The following is a 21,243-nucleotide window of genomic DNA, read 5'->3' as shown; positions in this document are numbered from 1 at the left end:
ACCAGTTGGGGAATATACATTCAAGCCAATGTAAATCATTTAACTGCAAACAGATTGTAAGGATTCACAAAAAGCTAAAGAGAACTGCGAATTCGCCTAGGGTTTCGAGGCCAACCGATACAGGTCGTTTTCTCTGAGGTAATAACAACTAACTTAAAGCCCAGTGTCTGGTGGATTCGTGTCCCTGAGCTTAGAAAATGATGAATAAATAGACCAAGAGTATCGGAATAACTACTTCCACAACTATTCCTTTTTTCTCTTTACACCACAAAAACCAACCTGCAGCCTCCTTTCTCGAACAGTTAACCCCAGCGCTCCGCTCCCGCCTTAAGAAAAATGGTCAACTCCCTGCTCTCGCGGGATCTCGCGGCTCAGAGTAAGTCAACTGGATCACCAGCCCTATCGAATCCGCGCGGGAACACAGATCCTCAGGTCCGGAAAGCCGGGAAATCGCGTGTGGGGGCGGAGCCAGCTCCTGGAGCCTGAGGGCGGGGTCAGCTTCGAGGAGGCGGGGCGGGGGTGAGGCGGGGATTTGGGCGGGGCTCCCAGGACCTGTTGATCGCAGGTGTCACTGGCCTGACTGGCCTTTGGGTGGTGAGGCGTGTGCGCATGCTCCAAGCGCTGGGTCGAGGTCTGGGCGGCGGAGACCAGTCGCCTCTGCTCCAGTTCCCGGTGAGCCTCGGTTTCGGTGGCAGCTGTTGGTGTGTCAGCCTGGTGTCAGCTGGACGCAGAGCTGGGCCAGCGGGAGATTGCCCTGTGGCGGTAGAAGGCCCATATTTCTCTACCTGGACCGCACGCCCCTCTTGCTAAAAGGGCAGAGCTCAAAGTAAGTCTCCGAAACTAGTCCCTGGCTGGAGATCCAAAGACCTGCGACCTCCGCGGGCCTGACTGGAAGACCCACGTTCCAGTCCCAGACTCGATGTCTCTCCTCGCTGCCCCCCGACCTCCTCCACCAGCCGCTTCGGGGCAGACTCTGGAGGTCACGCAGCCCTCCCGCCGCCCTCCCGCCGCGTCCAGGATCTGGCGGAGGTGCTTTTGACCAGGCTGGAGGCGAACGCGTAGGGAGGAGGTCCTGTACTTACTGGGTTGTGGTTGTTCCTGCTGTGTTTGAGGGCTGGCCAGAGGCGGAACCTGGGATCCTGCTGGGTCGCTTAGTGCTTTGAAATTATGAATATGCTTACCTGGCGCCTGCCCCTCACTATCCAAGCCACTGCCTCTCGAGCAGTCGCTTTTTAAAGAGGTTTTGTTGTTCTGTTTGGAGAAGAGATGATTCGTGAGACTCTTCGGACTGGTGATTTCTGAGTGGTAGTAGTAATAATGTAGTGATTTAGTAGTAGTAATTTATGAAGTTAATGTTTAGCTTCTAAATGGCGATTTAGTGGACATTTCTGGTCTGGTGTGTGCCCAGTCGTATCCGACTTCTTTGCGACCCCATGGACTGTAGCCCGCCAGGCTCCTCCGTCCATGAGATTTTCCAGGCAAGAATACTGGAGTGGGTTGCCATTTCTTTCTCCAACGGGACGTTTACCAAACAACTTTTAAATATCTTTGGAGAACAGGAAGTACTTGCACAGGTGTAGCAAAGAGCGTTTCTAAAGCCTGCATTTCGAGCGTGCTCTGAGGTTTTGACTCCGCTACAAGGTTTTCTCCATTAGTACGAAGCCTCATTAATGCTTGCAAATGTACTGCAAGGCTTTATTTGTTAGATAAGAGTTTGCCAAATGTTTCCTTATCTGGAAGAAAATATGTATTTTTTTGCAGTGAGTTTTCAAGGCTATTTCTGAGGGATGTTTAAATTTAGGAGGTTCTTTGTGATTAGGGTCTGATTCACTTTTAGTAATGTTCTTTAAAGAAAAGCGTTCGTAATTCTCAGTATTTAAAAGAAGGAGAAATTCCTAACAAAATTCGGATTGAAATGAACTTTTGGCTAAGTTAATATTAAATACTTCTTGTTAGTTTAATGTTCTATTCTTTTCAGTTACATGATGATGGTCTAGGCAAAGAGAAATGAAAACAAATGAAACATATTGCAAAAGTAATATATGAAAAAAAAAAGTAATATATGATTTATCTGCTGTTGTCATAATTTCAAATAGACAAACACACTGTAGGAAGGAGTTAGTTATGCTCTGAAAAAAACAAGGTTTTTGTTTTTATTTTAAATTTTATTCGTTTTTAAAATGAACTCACTGTACAGTTTGTTTAGGTTCACAATTACTAGTGATAAAACATGAAAGTGATTTATTCTACTCAACACACTAGTTATGTGTGTTTTTTTCCTACAGTGTGAAAAATAAGCAACCAAGAACATATCTTTCATTTTCCCTATTAACTAAAAAAATGTTTTTGTAAATGTAGGTAGATTTGTATAGCTCTTGTAACTTGACACTAATAGTCATTTATTAATATTTTCTTTAGATACAAAAAAATGATTTTTTCAAAGAAAGCTATTTTAATGGTGGTAGGGCACCATTTCTCACCTAGTTTATTCTTTTTCTTAAAAAATCAAAAAACTTAACGATTTTAGTAAATACTGTGATTCAAGATCTTTTCCATTATTTAGTGTCAAATGTATATTTTAAACTGTGCAGTACCAGGATATTTTGGGAATAATGATTTAGAAGTTTTTTTTAGCCAAAGTTCAAAAATGAAAATTCTGTTTTAAGGTAATGTACACATTCAGTAGTCAAATCACAAATTATTTTCCTGTTGAAACTGTTATTTTGCATTATAGTATATGCACACAGTAGGAACAAGAAATGTTCTACCAGAGATAAAAACTTTCAAAGGTTATTTAAACTTTAAATAACTATATAATATCCTAATCTTGGCAAGTTATTTTTTTAAATACTAGGAATACTACATGTATAGAATATTTAGGCAAAAGTATTTCTTCTTTTCTTTTCCAAATTAATCTGTAACCTCTATCAGCAGTTCTTTTATTAACTGAGGATTCATGATTAAAACTGTGGTCTATGATTAGAACTGAATTTTAATGTAACTGGGTTTCTTGGGAATCTTATACACTTTTTTCGCCCTTTTTTAATTGTAATCCCATGAATTATATTTTATGTTTTTACAAACATCATCCTAAGGGATCCATAGGCTGCCATCAAAGGTGTTCCGTGACATACCCCAACGTGCTACAAGCCATTGCATATGGTTGAAGAACTTTTATTTTACATGAGTCACTTCAGAAAAGTTGCTAGTTATTGTTTATGGCTGCATGGTTGTCGTGTTATTTATGAATTAAAATTGTCATTAAGGAAGTTTTGAATTTTTCTGAAAAGTTGTACATAGGTTGAATTCTTCTAAATTAAATCTCTGTTGCTTACATTATTTCAGAATTGCTTTCACTTTATTTCTGATGCATTGCCTTCTAACATGGTAACTCATTTCTCTTTCTCTAGCTCAGTTCGTAAATCAATGTTGAAAATAATACTATGGTGAATCTACTTGTAAAGTGAAGCATTCCCAAACTTCTTTTTGTAATTAGAAGTTTTCATATTTTAAGTTTTCTTAAAGTAGGATAGCTCTACAAATAAAACTGCTTATTTTCTACTAAGAATGACTTAATAGATTTTAAAATTTGGAAGTTAATAATTCATTGTACAGTTTATCCGATGCCACTAATCTGGATTATGTCTTTAGTCAAGATTGATACATCAGTTTAAAGAAATGGAGGAATAACAAAATGGGGTGTAAAATATCAATACAGCTTTTACTTTTTCTTCAAATGTGTTTTTTATATTGTTAAAAATCATTTTATATCAGAGATTGTGTTTTTGCTGTCATTATAGTTAGCTCGCATTTTTACTGAGTGCTTGCCGTGTTTTGGGCATTTATTAGTTATTTTAGACATGGTTTGTGATTCTTACAATAATTCTATGAACTTTTTAATATAGATCATAATTATAGATAATGGAATTCATTTGCTTTTAATGATTAAGTAGTTGAGTAATATGCTGTGTTGGTGGAAGTTTTTCAGAGGTAGAATAATTGGAAATCATGAGGTCAGTACCAGAACATGAATTCCATCCTTGTCAAGAACCCATCAGGGCATTCTTTGTTAACCAGGTACTTTGTGCTTTATCTTCTTTTAAACTTCTCACCCTGCATAATAAAATCTTGGCCCTCTAATTATGGCCCTCCCTGTTTTTAGGTGAGCAGTCTGTTTGAACCCTAGAAGATGTTTTCTATTATAAGGTACTGCTGTATAGGCCTGAAATAATCTTACCTCCTTGTCAGTATACTGCTGACATTAACCTAGCTGCCAAGTGGTGGGAAGTTGTCCTATACCTTTAATGCCCAGGTCCTCTTTGTTGATTTCATAGGGTTTGTTGATTGAGGTTCCGCTTTATTTCCTGAGCTTCATTCAGTAAGTATTTAATGACTGCCTACCATGTACTTTGTATTGTTCTAGTTGCTTGGAATTCAGTTTATATTCTAAGAGGATTGGGAGGAGAAACAATGATAAACAGTGATAAAAAACAATAAGTCAATTGTATGCTATCTTAGTTGGTGAAGAATGCCAAGGAGAAAAGAAAAAGTAGAGCGGGGCAAGGGGAATTGGGAATATGGAGTGGGTTGCAATTTTAAGTATAAGCCTCATATAGAAGGTGATTTTTGAGCAAAGCAGTCATGAAGTGAGCCAGGAAGAAGTCATGTGGGTCTCAAGAGGAAGTGTACTCCAGGCAGTGGAATAGAGTGTCAAGGCTTTAGAGCAGGAGTTTGCGTGGTTTGTTCAGGAATAACGAGGAGGCCCATAAAGTTGAAAACGGAGAATGTAAAGGGAAAGTAGTTAGGGATGAAGTTAGAGGTGAGAAGATGGGTGTTACATAAGAAGAAATGTATATTTGGTCTCTGCCTGTTTCCTGGCACACAGCTCCGAAAATTCTTGGAATCTGCAAGGTGATAAATGTGTGTTGAGATGGCTATGGTTGAGATAAATGTGTGTTGGTGACTGGGTGCTAGCCGCAGGGTGAGAATGGATTGTCACGAAACCAACCATGTGATTAGAGGATTGAAATTTTCAGCCCTCCACCCCCTCTCCTCACCATGCACATATACACACAGCTCCAGAGAGGGGAGACGTGGAGGTTGAGCTACTCACCAGTGGCCAAATATTTAATCAAGCATGCCTACACAATGAAACCTCCATTAAAAAATCCTAACTGAAGCGGTTTGAAGAGCTTTTGGGTTGGTGAACTTGTAGAGGTGTTGGGAGGATGGTGTTCTTGAGAGGGTGTGGAAGCTCCTTGCCCCTTCCCACATTTTTTGCCCTGTTTCAGCTCTTCCATCAGACTGTTCATGAGTTGTATCTTTTTATAATGAAGTTGAAATCCACTCAAGTAAGCTGTTTTCCAGAGCCATGGCAGCAAGTTAATTGAATCCTTGGCAGAGGTTGGAGGGAACCCCTAACTTATTGGTGGTTCATCAGAAATACAGGTGACTACTTGGGACTTGTGGTTGGTGTCTGAAATGGGGAGTCTCTAGTGGGACTGAGCCATTGGCTTGTGGGATCTGATACTAACTCCAATAGTGTCAAATCGAGTTAAATTGTAGTGTCTTGAGAATTAGAGAATTGCTTATTGTGTAAAAACCCACACATCTGGGCTCAGAAGTGGTGTGAGTTTAGAAAAAAGCGTTTTTACTTTAGCAGGTAGTATAAGCTTTGCAGGCCATTGTAAAGATTTTTGGTTTTTAATCTGAATGTAGTAAGGACCCATTAAAAAGTTTTGAGCAGAGGGATGGCTTTATCATTTGATTTTAGAAGTTTCATGTCTAATCTTGAGAATAGACTGTAACAGCTAATGGTAGAAGCAAGGAGACAATTACGACGTTGTCTGGCAATCCAGGAAAGATCTGATGATGGCGAAGTCCAGAATAGTAGAAGTGGAGGTGGTAAGAATTGGGCACATTCTGTCTAAGATATTCAAAAAAGAGGCGTCAAAGATGATACCAAGATTATTTCTTCTGAGTGACTAGAATGATGAAGTTACCATCAGCTAAAATGGGGAAGAAGATAGAGGTAAAGCAGGAGTTCAGTTTGGGGCTTTGTCAAGGCAAAGGAATGTTAGGTGATACCTGCCTTGGCATGGCATACTTTTCTTCTGAAGATCATGTCTTAAAGCAGATTGCCATAAGCCATTGTCTCTCATGTTCATACTCTGTATTCTGGATACATATGCGCTCTTGTTTTTCTCTAATTAGTTACCATTGGAATCTAGTGATTGGTAACAGCCAGAATAAATAAAGCACAGTTCTTTATTGGGCATAAAGAAGTTGAGCAAAAAGATACAAAACATTGAAAGTTACTTAAAATTTGCTTTTTGGGGTGGTGGTAGTATGGTTTGTCCTTATTACTTTAATTTTATTTTGTGTTTAATAAATTTTCTAGTATCATCTTGTGGTTTTCTGTATCAAAAGTCATCTATTCTTCTATTATCTTTCTTACTATAATACTTTAACTTTATAAAAAGGAGGCCTATAATGAATGAGGTTTTTTTTTTTTTTTTTTGCTTTAACTTGCTATCTACCTACATATGGGAAGATCCCTTGGAGGAGGGGATGGCAACCCACTCTAGTCAGTATTCTTGGCTGGAAAATCCGCATGAACGGAGGAGTCTGGTGGGCTGCAGTCCATAGGGTTGCAGAGTTGAACATGACTGAAGTGACTTAGCATACGCACTTACCTATGTATAGGTATATATAAGTATATATATATAAATATAGGTATACTTATAGATAGCTTGCTATCTAATTATCTAAAATAAAGTTTTAAATAGTTTTACTAGTAAGGTGGATGGTTGTAATATATCACTGAAAACTCTTCAGTATGTCCCTTAGCTATATTGCTTATAGTGAAAAGATGTTAAAATGAAATTTCACTTTAGAGTTTGATGGCTAAGCCAGGGTACTATTAAGAATGTATTTCAGTAGCTTTATTAACAGTGATTCTCTCCTTCTATGGGATTGTATGTATTTCTAAATTTTCTGTTTTAAATATTTATGTGTATTTTAGATGTCTATATAAAAAACAAATACTATTTTATAATCAAGAAAGAAACAATATACTTAAAAGAACAAAGGAGTCTCTAAGGCTTTATCAGCTATTGTGTTAGTTTCCTAGGGCTGCTGTCACAAAGGACCACAAACCAGACAGCTTAAAGCAATAGAATTGTTCTCTCATGGCTCTGGAGGCTAGAAGTCCAAAATCAAGGTTTTAGCAGGATTGGTTCCTTTCTAGGGCTCTGTACAGAATCCTCCCTTGCCACTTTCTAGCTTCTGGTGGTAGCTGTCAATTCTTGGTGTTCTTTTACTTGTAGCTGTATCATTCTGTATCAAACATGATATTCTGTTTGTCTCTGTCTCTTCTTCTAATGACTTCTGCTAGTCTTTTTGATTAGGCTCCATCCTAATGATCTCATCATAATCTAATCTCATCTATAAAAACCCTATTTCCAAATGAGATCATGTTCACAGGTACTAGAGGCTAGTACTTCAAAATACTTTGGGGGCGGAGCACAGTTCAACCATAACAGCTATGAAGTGAAGTAAAGTCGCTCAGTTGTGTCTGACTCTTTGAGACCCCATGGACTGTAGCCTACCGGGTACTCCGTTCATGGGATTCTCTAGGCAAGAGTTGTGGAGTGAGTTGCCATTTCCTTCTCCAGAGGATCTTCCCAACCCAGGGATCGAACCCAGGTCTCCTGCATTGTAGGCAGATGCTTTATTGTCTGAGCCACAAGGGAAGTCCTATAACAGCTATAATGAGTCCAAGTTCAGCTATTACTACCATTTACCGAGACTGATCTAGTAGCCTAATCAAATCATTGGTGGTTAGAATTTACAATTGCATTTAAAAGAATACAACTTAGAAAAAGATCTAACTCTGGAGGTAAAAGACCTGTTGTTGTTTAGTCACTAAGATGTGTCTGACGCTCTGTGACCCCATGGACTGTAGTCTGGTACTTCAGTTCAGTTCAACTGCTCAGTCGTGTCTGACTCTTTGTGACCTCATGGACTGTAGCACGCCAGGCCTCCCTGTCCATCAACAACTCCCGGAGTTTACCCAAACCCATCTCCATTGAGTCGGTGATGCCATCCAACTGTCTCGTCCTATGTCGTCCCCTTCTCCTCCTGCCCTCAATCTTTCCCAGCATCAGGGTCTTTTCCAATGAGTCAGCTCTTCTCATGAGGTGGTCAAAGTATTGGAGCTCAGCTTCAACATCAGTCCTTCCAATGAACACCGAGGACTGATCTCCTTTAGGATGGACTGGTTGGATCTCCTTGCAATCCAAGGGACTCACAAGAGTCTTCTCCAACACCACAGTTCAAAAGCATCAATTATTCAGTGCTCTGCTTTTTTTATAGTCCAACTCTCACATCCATACATGACCACTAGAAAAACCATAGCCATGACTAGATGGACCTTTGTTGGTAAATTAATGTCTCTGCCTTTTAATATGCTGTCTAGGTTGGACATAACTTTTCTTCCAAGGAGCAAGCATCTTTTAATTTCATGGCTGCAGTCACCATCTGCAGTGATTTTGAAGCCCCCAAAAATAAAGTCTGCCACTGTTTCCACTGTTTCTCCATCTATTTGCCATGAAGTGATTGGAACAGATGCCATAATCTTAATTTTCTGAATGTTGAGCTTTAAGCCAACTTTTTCACTCTCCTCTTTCACTTTCATCAAGAGGCTTTTTAGTTCTTCTTTACTTTCTGCCATAATGGTGGTGTCATCTGCATATCTGAGGTTATTGATATTTCTCCCAGCAATCTTGATTCCAGCTTGTACTTCCTCTAGCCCAGCGTTTCATGATGTACTCTGCATAGAAGTTAAATAAGCAGGGTGACAATATATAGCCTTGATGTACTCCTTTCCCTATTTGGAACCAGTCTGTTGTTCCATGTCCAGTTCTAACTGTTGCTTCCTCACCTGCGTACAGGTTTCTCAAGAGGCAGGTCAGGTGGTCTGGTATTCACATCTCTTTCAGAATTTTCCACAGTTTGTGGTGATCCCCACAGTCAAAGGCTTTGGTATAGTCAGTAAAGGAGAAGTAGATGTTTTTCTGGAACTCTCTTGCTTTTTCGGTGATCCAGTGGATGTTGGCAATTTGATCTCTGGTTCCTCTGCCTTTTCTAAAACCAGCTTGAACATCTGGAAGTTCACAGTTCATGTATTACTGAAGACTGGCTTGGAGATTTTTGAGCATTACTTCGCTAGCGTGTGAGATGAGTGTAATTGTGCGGTAGTTTGAGCATTCTTTGACATTGCCTTTCTTTGGGATTGGAATGAAAACTGACCTTTTCCAGTCCTGTGGCCACTGCTGAGTTTTACAACTTTGCTGGCACATTGAGTGCAGCACTTTCACAGCATCATCTCTTAGGATCTGAAATAGCTCAACTGGAATTCCATCACCTCCACTAGCTTTGTTCGTAGTGATGCTTCCTAAGGCCCACTTGACTTCACATTCCAGGATGTCTGGCTCTAGGTGAGTGATCACACCATCCTGATATCTGGGTCATGCAGATCTTCTTTGTATAGTTCTTCCGTGTATTCTTGCTATCTCTTCCTAATATCTTTTGCTTCTGTTAGGTCCATACCATTTCTGTCCTTTATCGAGCCCATCTTTGCATGAAATGTTCCTTTGGTATCTCTGATTTTCTTGAAGAGATCTCTAGTCTTTCCCATTCTGTTGTTTTCCTGTATTTCTTTGCATTGATCCCTGAGGAAGGCTTTCTTATCTCTCCTTGCTGTTCTTTGGAACTCTGCATTCAAATGGGTATATCTTTCTTTTTCTCCTTTGCTTTTTGCTTCTCTTCTTTTCACAGCTATTTGTAAGGCCTCCTCAGACAGCCATTTTGCTTTTTTGCATTTCTTTTTCTTGGGGATGGTCTTGATCCCGGTCTCCAGTACAATGTCAGGATCCTCTGTCCATAGTTCATCAGGCACTCTATCAGATCTAATCCCTTAAATCTATTTCTCACTTCCACTGTATAATCATAAGGGATTTGATTTAGGCCATACCTAAATGGTTTAGTGGTTTTCCCCACTCAATTTAAGTCTGAATTTGGCAATAAGGAGTTCATGATCTCAGCCATAGTCAGTTCCCTGTCTTGTTTTTGCAGACTGTATAGAGCTTTTCCATCTTGGCTGCAACAAATATAATCAGTCTGATTTCAGTGTTGACCATCTGGTGATGTCCATGTGTAGATTCCTCTTTTGTTTGTTGTTTTGTTTTCTTTTCTTGTTTGCTATGACCAGTGCATTCTCTTGGCAGAACTCTATTAGCCTTTGCCCTGCTTCATTCTGTACTCCAAGCCCAAATTTCAAATTTGGCTGCTACTCCAGGTATTGCTCAACTCCCTACTTTTGCATTCCAGTCTCCTATAATGAAAAGGACATCAGTTTTGGGTGTTAGTTTTAGAAGGTCTTTTAGGTCTTCATAGAACTGTTCAACTTCAGCTTCTTCAGCATTACTGGTTGGGGCATAGACTTGGATTACTGTGATATTGAATGGTCTGCCTTGAAAATGAACAGAGATCATTCTGTCATTTTTGAGACTGCATCCAAGTACTGCATTTCGGACTCTTTTGTTGACTGTGATGGCTACTGCATTTCTTTTAAGGAATTCTTGCCCACAGTAGTAGATATAATGGTCATCTGATTAAATTCATCCATTCTAGTCCATTTTAGTTCGCTGATTACTAAAATGTCGACGTTCACTCTTGCCATCTCCTGTTTGGTCACTAGACAATTCACTGATTAAAGAAACTGAAGACAACACAAACAGATTGAAAGATATACTATGTTCATGGATTGAAATAATTAATATTATTAAAATGATCCTACTACTCAAGGCAATCTACAGATTCAGTGCAATCTGTATCAAAACACCAGTGGCATTTTTCACAGGACTAGGCCAAATAATTCTACAATTTGTATGGAAAAAAGACCCTGAATAGCTAAAACATTTTTGAGTAAGAAGAGTAAAGCTCGGTATATCATGACCCCTTACTTCAAGCTATATTACACAGCTGCAGTCACCAAAAGAATATAATACGGCAGAAAAACAGATACATAGATCAGTGGAACAGAATAGAGAGCTCATAAATGAACCCACAGTTGATCTATAACAAGGAAGCAAGAATATACAGCGGGAAAGACAAAGTCTTCAGTAAATGGTCCTGGGAGAACTGGATAACTCTGTGCAAAGGAATCACTGGACTAATGTGTCACACCATGCACAAGTATAAATTCAAAGTGGATTAAACATTGAAATATAAGACCTAAGACCATAAATTCTGGAGGAATACATAGGCAACACTATCTTTGACATTAGTCTTAGTAATATTTTGGGGGCTATGGAGAAGGCGATGGCACCCCACTCCAGTACTGGAAAATCCCATGGACAGAGAAGCCTGGTAGGCTGCAGTCCATGGGGTCGCTAAGAGTTGGATACAACTGAGCGACTTCACTTTCACTTTTCATTTTCATGCACTGGAGAAGGAAATGGCAACCCACTCCAGTGTTCTTGCCTGGAGAATCCCAGGGACGGGGGAGCCTGGTGGGCTTCCGTCTATGGGGTCACACAGAGTCGGACACAACTGAAGTGACTTAGCAGCAGCAGCAGCATGCCTCCACAGGTAAAGCAAATAAAAGTAAAAATACACAAATGGGACTACATCAAACCAAAAATCTTTTGCACAGCAAAGAAAACTGTCAACAAAAGGAAAAGGCTACCTGCTGAATGGGAGAAGGTATTTGTTAATAATATATTTGATAAAGGATTAATACCCCAAATATACAAGGAACTCATACAATACAATATCAGAAGAAAAATAAGCTGATTAAAAAATGGGCAGAGGATCTGAATAGATATTTTTTTCAAAGAAGATAGATTGCCAACAGGCACATGAAAAGATGCTCAGCATCACTAATCATCAAGGAAATGCAAGTCAGAAACACAATGAAATATCACCGAATGGCTGACATTTAAAAAAACGACAGGGACTTCTTGGTAGTCTAGTGACTAAGATTCCGCACTCCCATGCAGGGGCCCTAGTTTTCATCCTTGGCAAGGAACGCGATCCATGTGCTTCTAATAAAGATCCTGCATGTCTCAACGAAAAGCCACAACTAAGACCCAGCACAGCCAAAACGAAGACAACAGGTAACAAGTGTTGACCAGGATGTGGAGAAAAGGGAACCGTTGTGCACCATTGGCGGAGATATAAATTGGCCAGCCACTGTGGAAAGTAATATGGAAACTTCTCAAGAAATTAAAAATAGGACTGCCAAAAAAAAAAAAAAGCTGTCAAATGATCCAGTAATTGCACTCCTGTTTATCAGAAGAAAGCAAAAACACTATTTTGAAAAGATGTATGCACCTTTATGTTTACTGCAGCATTATTTACAACAGCCAAGATATGGAAGCAACCCAGGTGTCCATCGATAGATGAATGGATAAAGAAGAGGTGCTGCATGTATTTATATACATACAGTAGAATATTATTCACCCATAAAAAATGAAATTTGCCAATTGTGACAACTTAGACGGACCTTAGAGAGTATTACGTTAACTGAAATAAATCATGTATAAAAAACCAGATACTGTGTGATTTCATTTATATGTAGAATCTAAAAAACAAAACAATTATACATACCAAAATAGAGACAGAATTATGAATATAGAGAGCAAACAAGTGGTTGCCAGAGGACCGAGGTTGCAGGGAAGAAGGAAGTATGTGAGGGAGCTTAAGAGGAATAAGCTTCCATTTGCAAAGTAAACCAGTCATGGGTATGAAATGTACAGTGTGGGAAATACAGTCGATAACTATGTAATGTTTTTGTAAGGTGACATTTTGTAACATTTTTTTTTCCTTGAAATGTGTAGAAGTGCCAAATTACTATGTTGTATAACAGGAGCTAACATAATGTTATAGGTCAGTTATACTTTAAAAACAAGCAAACATACAAATAAACTCATAGAAAAAGGGCAGATTGTGGTTTACCCAGAAGTGGGGTCTTGGAGAAGTGGGTAAACTAGATGCAGGTTGTCAAAAGGTACAGGTTATGCCTCCTAGTTATAAGATAAATAAGAACTAGGAATGTAATGTACAACGTGATGATTATAATTAACACTGCTGTTTGTTATATGAAAGTTCTTAGAGTCAGTCCTAAGAATTCTCATCACAAGGAAAATATTTTTTCCTACTTCTTTAATTCTGTATCTATATTTGATGATGGATATTTCACTGAACTTATTGTGATAATCACTTCATCATGTATTAAGTCAAATCTTTATGCTATCCACCTTAAACTTATACAGTGTGTGTGTCAGTTATGTCTCAATAAAACTGGAAGGAGAAAAATCTGAATACCCTTTAGCTATCACTTTCCAACCCTGTCTTCACTTGTTCTCCATGGCCCTCTCGTCTCCAGTGTAAGCAACCACTTATCTACTGTCTGTCTCTAGAGGTGTCTCTTTTGGACATTTTGGATGAATGGAATCTTACAGTGTGACTGTGACTTTCTGTGACTTTCACTTATCAACATGTTTTTGGTGTTTAAGTTGTAGCATGTTTAAGTACTTCATTTTTTTTATGGCTAAATAATGTATTCTGTTATGTTTGTACACACACATTCATATACACACATACACCATATTTTATTTATTCTTTAGTCAAATATATGGGTTGTTTTTCCACCTTTCAGCTGCTGTAAATATTGCTGTGTTAGCTCTTTTTCTTCACAACTTCCCCAATATTTACTGAAAGAGTAAATACAGAATTACATTTGAATTCCTGGAATAAATCTTATTAATTTTCCAGTGACACATTATTCTTTTGACACACTGGTAGATTGTTGGGGTAGAGTGAGGATAGAACATGCAGGGGCCTTGAAGGTGTCTCCACTTGTTGTTGAGTTGCTAGGTGATATCTGATTCTTTGTGACCTCATGAACTGCAGCATGCCAGGCTTCCCTGTCCTTCACTATCTCTTGGAGTTTGCTCAAACTCATGTCTGTTGAGTCAGTGATGCCATCCAACCATCTCATCCTCTGTCGCCCCCTTCTCCTCTTGTTCTCAATCTTTCCCAGCATCAGGGTGTTTTCGAGTAAGTTGGCTCTTGGCATCACGGGGCCAAAGTATTGGAGCTTCAGCTTCAGCATCAGTCCTTCCAATGAACACCCAGGACTGATTTCCTTTTGGATTGACTGTTTTGATCTCTTTGCAGTCCAGGGGACTCTCAAGAGTCTTCTCCAACACCATAGTGCAAAAGCATCAGTTCTTTGGCACTCAACCCTCTCTGTGGTCCAACTCTCACATCCATGCATGACTACTGGGAAAACCATAGGTTTGACTATATGGACCTTTGTCGGCAAAGTGATGTCCCTGCTTTTTAATAATGCTGTCTAGTTTGTAATAGCTTTCCTTTCAAGGATAAGTGTCTTAATTTCGTGACTGCAGTCACCATCCACAGTGATTTTGGAGACCAAGAAAATAAAGTCTGTCACTGTTTCCATTGGTTCCCCATCTATTTGCTATGAAGTAGTGGGACCTGAAGCCATGATCTTAACATTTTTGAATGTTGAATTTCAAGCCAGCTTTTTTACTCTCCTCTTTCACCCTCATCAAGAGACTCTTTAGTTCCTCTTTACTTTCTGTCATTACAGTGGTATCATCTGCATATCTGAGGTTGTTAATATTTCTCCTGGCAGTCTTGATTCCAGCTTGTGAGTCATCCAGCCCAACATTTTGCATGATGTACTCTACATAAAAGGTAAATAAGCAGGGTGACAATATACAGCCTTGACATAGTCCTTCTCCAATTTTGAACCAGTCCGTTGTTCCATGTCCGATTCTAACCATTGCTTCTTGTGACTGTGGCTCAGATCATGAGCTCCTTTTTGCAAAATTCAGGCTTAAATTGAAGAAAATAGGGAAAACCACTAGACCTTTCAGGTATGACCTAAATGAAATCCATTATGATTATACTGTGAAGGTGACGAAGAGATTCCAGGGATTAGATCTGGTAGGCAGAGTGCCTGAAGAACTATGGATGGGATTCATAACATTGTACAGGAGGTGGTGACCAAAACCATCCCCAAGAAAAAGAAATACAGGATGGCAAAGTGTTTGTTTGAGGTGGCTTTACAAATAGCTAAGAAAAGTCAAAGGAGAAAGATATACCCAGCTGGATGCAGAGTTCCAGGGAATAGCAAGGAGAGATAAGAAAGCCTTCCTAAGTGAACAATGCAAAGAAATAGCAAAAAAGAATAGAATGAGAAAGACTAGAGATCTCTTTAAGAAAAGAGATATCAAGGGAACATTTTATGAAAAGATGGGCACAATAAAGGACAGAAATGGTATGGACCTAACAGAAGCAGAAGATATTAAGAAGAGGTGGCAAGAATACACAGAAGAACTGTACGAAAAAGGTCTTGACCCAGATAGTCATGATGGTGTGATCACTCACACTCACGTAGAGCCAGACATCCTGGAGTGTGAAGTCAAGTGGGCCTTAGGAAACATTACTATGAACAAAGCTGGTGAAATTGATGGAATTCCAGCTGAGCTATTTCAAATCCCAAAAGATGATGCTGTGAAAGTGCTACAATCAATATGCCAACAAATTTGGAAAACTCAGCAGTGGCCACAGGACTGCTGCTGCTGCTGCTGCTAAATCGCTTCAGTCATGTCCCCACTCTCTGCGACCCCAAAGACGGCAGCCCACCAGGCTTCACCATCCCTGGGATTCTCCAGGCAAGAACATTGGAGTGGGTTGCCATTTCCTTCTCCAATGCATGAAAGTGAAAAGTGAAAGTGAGGTCGCTCAGTCGTGTCCGACTCTTAGCGACCCCATGGACTGCAGCCTACCAGGCTCCTCCATCCACAGGATTTTCCAGGCAAGAGTACTGGAGTGGGGTGCCACTGCCCTCTCCAAGAAAAGGTCAATTTTCATTCCAATCCCAAAGAAAGGCAATGCCAAAGAATGTTCAGATTACTGGACAGTTGCACTCATTTCACATGCTAGCAAGATAGTGCTCAAAATCCTTCAAGCTAAGTTTCAACAGTACATGAATCAAGAACTTCCAGATGTACAAGCTGAATTTAGAAAAGGCAGAGGAACCAGAGATCAAATTGCCAAAATTTGTTGGATCACAGAAAAACCAAGGGACTTCCTGAAAAAACATCTACTTCTTCATGTTGCACTTGTTACCACTGGCTGTACTCTGATGCTTACCTGATGTTTTAATCTCAATTACCCTCCAAATGGCACTGGGGTGGTAACAGAACTTTCCTGTTTCATTGCATTGTGTGGGGTGGGAATTCTCGGCCTAGAGCAATGTGAAGAATGGAAAAGTTCACAACTAGCAACATCTTCCCAGTCTGTAACATTTGGCCCTCTGTGTCTCTGGATGCTATTTCTCTCCCAGTCTATGAGCCAGTTATTGTACTTAATATTTTTCCCTGTTTCTACTTAGACTATTTGTTGCTTTTTTATAATCTCCACAGAGTTGCATTGGAGGAAGAAAACCAGGAGGACATATTAATTTGACATTTTGCCCAAGAACAGCAGCTAAATATTTTTTAAATTATCTGTTTGTGTCTGTGTCCATCACAGAACCGAACTCATTATGGTAGGGATTATTTCATAAATATAACCGTTCAGGGTAAGACCTGGTGCCTAGTTATATGATTGTTGAGAGAATATCATTTCAAATATATGGCAAAACAAATACAATATTGTAAAGTTAAAAAATAAAATAAAATTTAAAAAAAATACAAATTTACTACTGATACAGTGCTCCCTTACTATTGTAAAATCATGACTGCGTTTATTAAAAGTTTCTATGAAAGTTTTCAGAATCATTTAGATCACTTTAGAAGAAGTTACAATCCACAGAGTTAAAAAGAAGAAAACAGCTAACATAATGCAGTGTTTTATAAGTCTTGAAACTTTTAACCTGTCTTAAGCAGGGCTTTTATTATTGTTGTTTCCATTTTTTAGATGAAGCTATGAATCAGATGACAAGATTTTATCTAAGACCAAACATCTAAGACATGATCAATAATATGTGGGGCTGGAAACAAGAGTCTCTCGACCTGAATTCTGTGAAGACTACTGCTTTTCTTCTTTATTCCTCAGTGCTTTGCCAGCATATTGGGCGTTTGATCAGTGGTATTGAACTGACTGGTAACATTCTTTCCTCTCATGTTTTTGCGCTATGAAGTAAACTTAGGGCCCTTCACCCAGAGTTTAAATTGAAACACGTCCTTACACAGGACTTTGGAGGCCCACCATGATCTCTCTTTCCCAGGGATCCTCTCTTTTTGTCTACTCTCCTCTTTGTTCATGTTTCTTCTGCCACGCTGGGCTTTTTACAGTCTTCTGGTATGCCAGGCATGCTGTTCAGTCTGCTAGGAAAGTCTTTTCCAAGATAGCATCTTCACCTCCTTCAAATCTTTGTGTAAAGGTAACCTTCTCAGTTATATCTTCTGTGACTTTCCTGTTTAAAAGTTCAAACCATCTCCCATTATATACACTTCTCATCCCCTTTGCTTACATTGTTTTTATGTTAGCGCTCAGTGCACAGTTCTTCTAGTACACTCTACAATTTATTATTCACTGAATTAAGGTCTCTCTTTCCTCATCAAAATGTCAGTTCCAGTGCTTGGCACAGAACCTGTCTCAGTCTAATGTTTGTTGAATGAAAGAATGCAGAAAAAAATTCAGTTGATTAAACTTTGTTAGTAATACTTGATTGTTTTTAATTAAGAAGTTGAACATTTTGAAATCCTTTTAGCCAGGAGCATGTGTTCATGAACAGTGTGGAAATTTAATTCCCTAAGATTTATCAATTTAATGTTTCTCCTGAGTTTTAATGCAGGTCAGTTTACATAAAATCTATTGACATTCTTAGAGAAATATGATTCTGTGTAGAGTAAGAGATGATATAGAGTCTCTGTAGATGAATTTGTTTTAATAAACAGAAGTATATAATAGTATTGACAGTAAAGTTAGTATTATTCAAAGGACTACCTGAAATCTAAGTTAATTCTAGTAGTCTTTTTGAAACCATCGTGCAACCATTGAAATCTTGAAGTAGATAGTGATTAATATCACCTTGATATTTTTTGAAAATGTAAATGATGAACTATGTTTACATTTTCTTAATTTGAAAAGAACTTTATTCTGATCCTTTTATGAGTGTACATATACTATTTTACTAATGTATTAAATATTTGTGTTCATAAAGTAAAAAAGGAATATTCTTGATTAGCCTTTTATTTAAACATTTCTTTTCTTTTCTTGTAGATATGCTTTGAGGTCACATTGGTATGAAATATGGAGTCATCTTTAATAACTTCACCTGGAAAAGAGTCTTCTTTCTTGTTAAAAAAACATAAGGAAAACAAATGACCAAAGGAATTATACCAAATGCTAACTCTACATCTTTTTGTATCATCTGTTTTTGAAACCATCAAGACAAATGACTTGTGCTTTAAAGAATATGATTTCCCCATCGAGGTTATTTTTAACAGTTTTTAAAAACTCTTTTAATCTTTTTCATCTTAAATTGTCCTCTTACAAAATTTAGCACAAAGATTTTTAAATCTTTAAGGCCTTGTTTAAAATAGCTTTCTTGTTGAGTTTTCAGAACCTTAATGCTTTTGTATCCTATTTTTACTTGACAAAGTCCTCAAAACTACAGCATCAGGAAAGATATGGACTTGGAAACTTACATTTTTGTAATAGACTGGAGCAGATGTAAGTGGACCATTCAAGACCCCATCCATTTTATCATCAGAAGTATCACATAGGTACACACATCTTAGCTTTAATGCAAGCAAAGTTGCTTGAAAATGGCATGGGTAAAATTCTTACGGAAACCTGGTGGCAATCTCGGAAAAACTTATCAGCCTGGGAGTATGCTATCCCTGGCCCCTACCAAAGGCTTGTTGAATGAACCAGGACAAAACAGCTGCTTTCTCAACAGTGCTGTACAGGTGAGACGTTCGTTTCTTGTCAAATATTAAAAAGTGCCTTTCAAGAAATTCTTTAATGCCTCTTTAACTTGTAAATGAGGAATAAAGTTGTTATTATTGACTGGAATGACTTTTTAATATCACTTTTAATAGTAGCAAATATTTTGACTGGGCATTTTGGGTTTTATAATAAATGGAAAATTTTTTCAACAGAATGCTACATTATTAGGATATAAAAACATCTGTGGCTTAAATGTTCACTTAGTGAAGTAAGAATGCTTCTAAAATACATAAATTTTTTTTTTTTAATTAGCTACTGTATTCTGCCCCACCCTTGTTTTGGTTAAGAAATTCAGATGAATCCTCATGGTGGTGGTTTAGTCTGCTAATAGCATTTAAAAACAAAAACAAAAACAAGCTGCTTGGATTAAAATAAGAATGAATGAGTTTTTAATCCTCATTTCTCAAACTCCCTTCACCTCCCACTGTGGCCTTAAATCACCTTTTTAGAATTGTAATTTGGACACCACTGTTTTAGTTAAATTTACAGTTAATTGCTTTTGCTTCAGTCTTTTTAGAAATTCTTTTAATTAGCAAATATGTAGTAATCCAGTTTCTGCCTTAGATAAATATCCTTTCTTATATATGATAGTTTTTATTCAATGTTTTCAGATTTCATAGGTGCCTTTATTCTTCTCTACAGTATGAAAGGTAAAGAAGATTCAGAATATTGAAATGTTTTTCTACTGACCCTAGAATGTACCTTAAAAGATTTTGTTGAAAATAAATAGCTTTTCATGTATTTTTCTTTCTGTTGCTCTATTTCCCCCTCCAGGGGCTTCCCTGGTGGCTCAGTCAGTAAAGAATCCGCCTGTGATGCAGGAGCCTGCCTACAGTGCAGGACACGTGGGTTCAGTCCCCGGGTGGGGAAGATCCCCTGGAGAAGGAAACGGCAACCCACTCCAGTGTTCTTGCCTGGCAGATCCCATCGACAGAGGAGCCTGGTGGGCCACAGTCCACAGGGTCGCAAGAGTTGGTCACAACTTAGCAACTGAACGACCATCGGCACCTGAAACTTGAGAGCAGAAAGTGAAGTCCTGCTTGAATAACTCATTGGATAAATGAGTGCATCGTGAATGTGTCAGGTGTCAGATGTCTGGGTCAGACATCTGACCCAGACTTGTGTTCTCAGTTGCTCAATACTTCTTAAACCTTGGAATAAATTGTGAAATATGTTTTGTAAGAAATTATTAAAAGTGGACATTATTCAAATATTTTAGACATGACTCAGAAAAATGAGTTTATGTGCCATTTCCCCTTAGTTTTTATTCTCATATTATTTTGAAGTGAGAAATATTACACAAGGTTTATATTTATATTATTAAATACATATACATATATGTATTAATCTTTTCAAAATACATTAATTTTGTTAGATAACCATGTTAAAGTGCAACATGCAAATAATGCAGAAGAAAAATGCTTATATTATAAAATTATATTGCTAAAAACTAGTTCAACAACTAGCTTAGACTCTAACTTTTTTAAACAGGTGGTACAATATAGTCAACATTTGCAAATGAACTAGAGTAAAGGTTAACTATAGTGAAGATAATTTTTGGTATGGATTTGTGAAATCATTTTTAAATTTTTATGTTAAGTGATATACAGAGAAGTCACATAAAATATTTTTTCTATAGTTTGGATCCAGTATGACTTAAACATTTTGCTAATCCTATAAAACATTCTGGTTACATTTGAAAGACTTAGTTTGTTAGCCTTCTAAGCAGATTATAGAGATACTCTCTTTTGGGGAATATTTTAAGCTTTTATTTGATGAGGAAGTGGTACAATTAAGTAGATCTGGCATATTGGTATGGTTTTAAAATCTCTAAGTTAAAAGCAAAGTTGAAATACTTAAAAGCTAATCTTTATTGTGTTCTTACTGTGTGTTTGTACAATATAATCTAATTCTTACAATGACCCTAAAAGGTAGATACTACTGTTATCCTCCTTATGGTGATAAGAATGCTGAGCTTCAGAAAATATTTGGCTCAAGTCAGTCCAAGAGCTGTTAAAAGTAAAGCCAGAATTGGAATCCAAGAGATCTCCCTTCAGAGGTTGTATCATTAACCACCGTGCTGTGTACTTTCCGCTGCTGGGCCGTCATGGCCCATCATCTTGACGAATGAATTTCAGTGTAGTGCATTTTATGGAATGATAGAATATGGTGTGCAAG

General features: G+C 38.3%; 1 protein-coding gene and 1 long non-coding RNA gene across 7 annotated transcripts in view; one reads left to right on the top strand and one right to left on the bottom strand.

The window, feature by feature from the left end:
• LOC113893995 overlaps positions 1-469 on the bottom strand; it is a 371,757-nt gene extending 371,288 nt beyond the window's left edge. For 3 of the 4 annotated variants that reach the window (XR_003511423.1, XR_003511425.1, XR_003511426.1), the window contains exon 1: positions 280-406. This is a non-coding gene — a long non-coding RNA (uncharacterized LOC113893995). Of the gene's footprint in view, positions 1-279 lie in introns of all 4 variants that reach the window. The other variant, XR_003511424.1, reaches the window with a different exon arrangement.
• Positions 470-515: 46 nt separating this feature from the next.
• Positions 516-21,243, top strand: part of USP53 (ubiquitin specific peptidase 53) — a 57,772-nt gene continuing 37,044 nt past the window's right edge. The window contains exons 1-3 of one of the 3 annotated variants that reach the window (XM_027543722.1): positions 589-826; positions 17,026-17,196; positions 18,334-19,025. In XM_027543722.1, the coding sequence (XP_027399523.1) occupies positions 18,882-19,025 (144 nt within the window). In that variant the 5' untranslated portion in view covers positions 589-826; positions 17,026-17,196; positions 18,334-18,881. Of the gene's footprint in view, positions 827-17,025; positions 17,212-18,333; positions 19,026-21,243 lie in introns of all 3 variants that reach the window. The other 2 variants (XM_027543721.1, XM_027543720.1) reach the window with 2 other exon arrangements.

The sequence above is a fragment of the Bos indicus x Bos taurus genome, chromosome 6 (genome assembly GCF_003369695.1).
Source record: "Bos indicus x Bos taurus breed Angus x Brahman F1 hybrid chromosome 6, Bos_hybrid_MaternalHap_v2.0, whole genome shotgun sequence".
Taxonomy (NCBI): Eukaryota; Metazoa; Chordata; class Mammalia; order Artiodactyla; family Bovidae; genus Bos; species Bos indicus x Bos taurus.
Note: the sequence above shows the minus strand (reverse complement) of the source record. Positions and strands in the feature narration are given on the sequence as shown.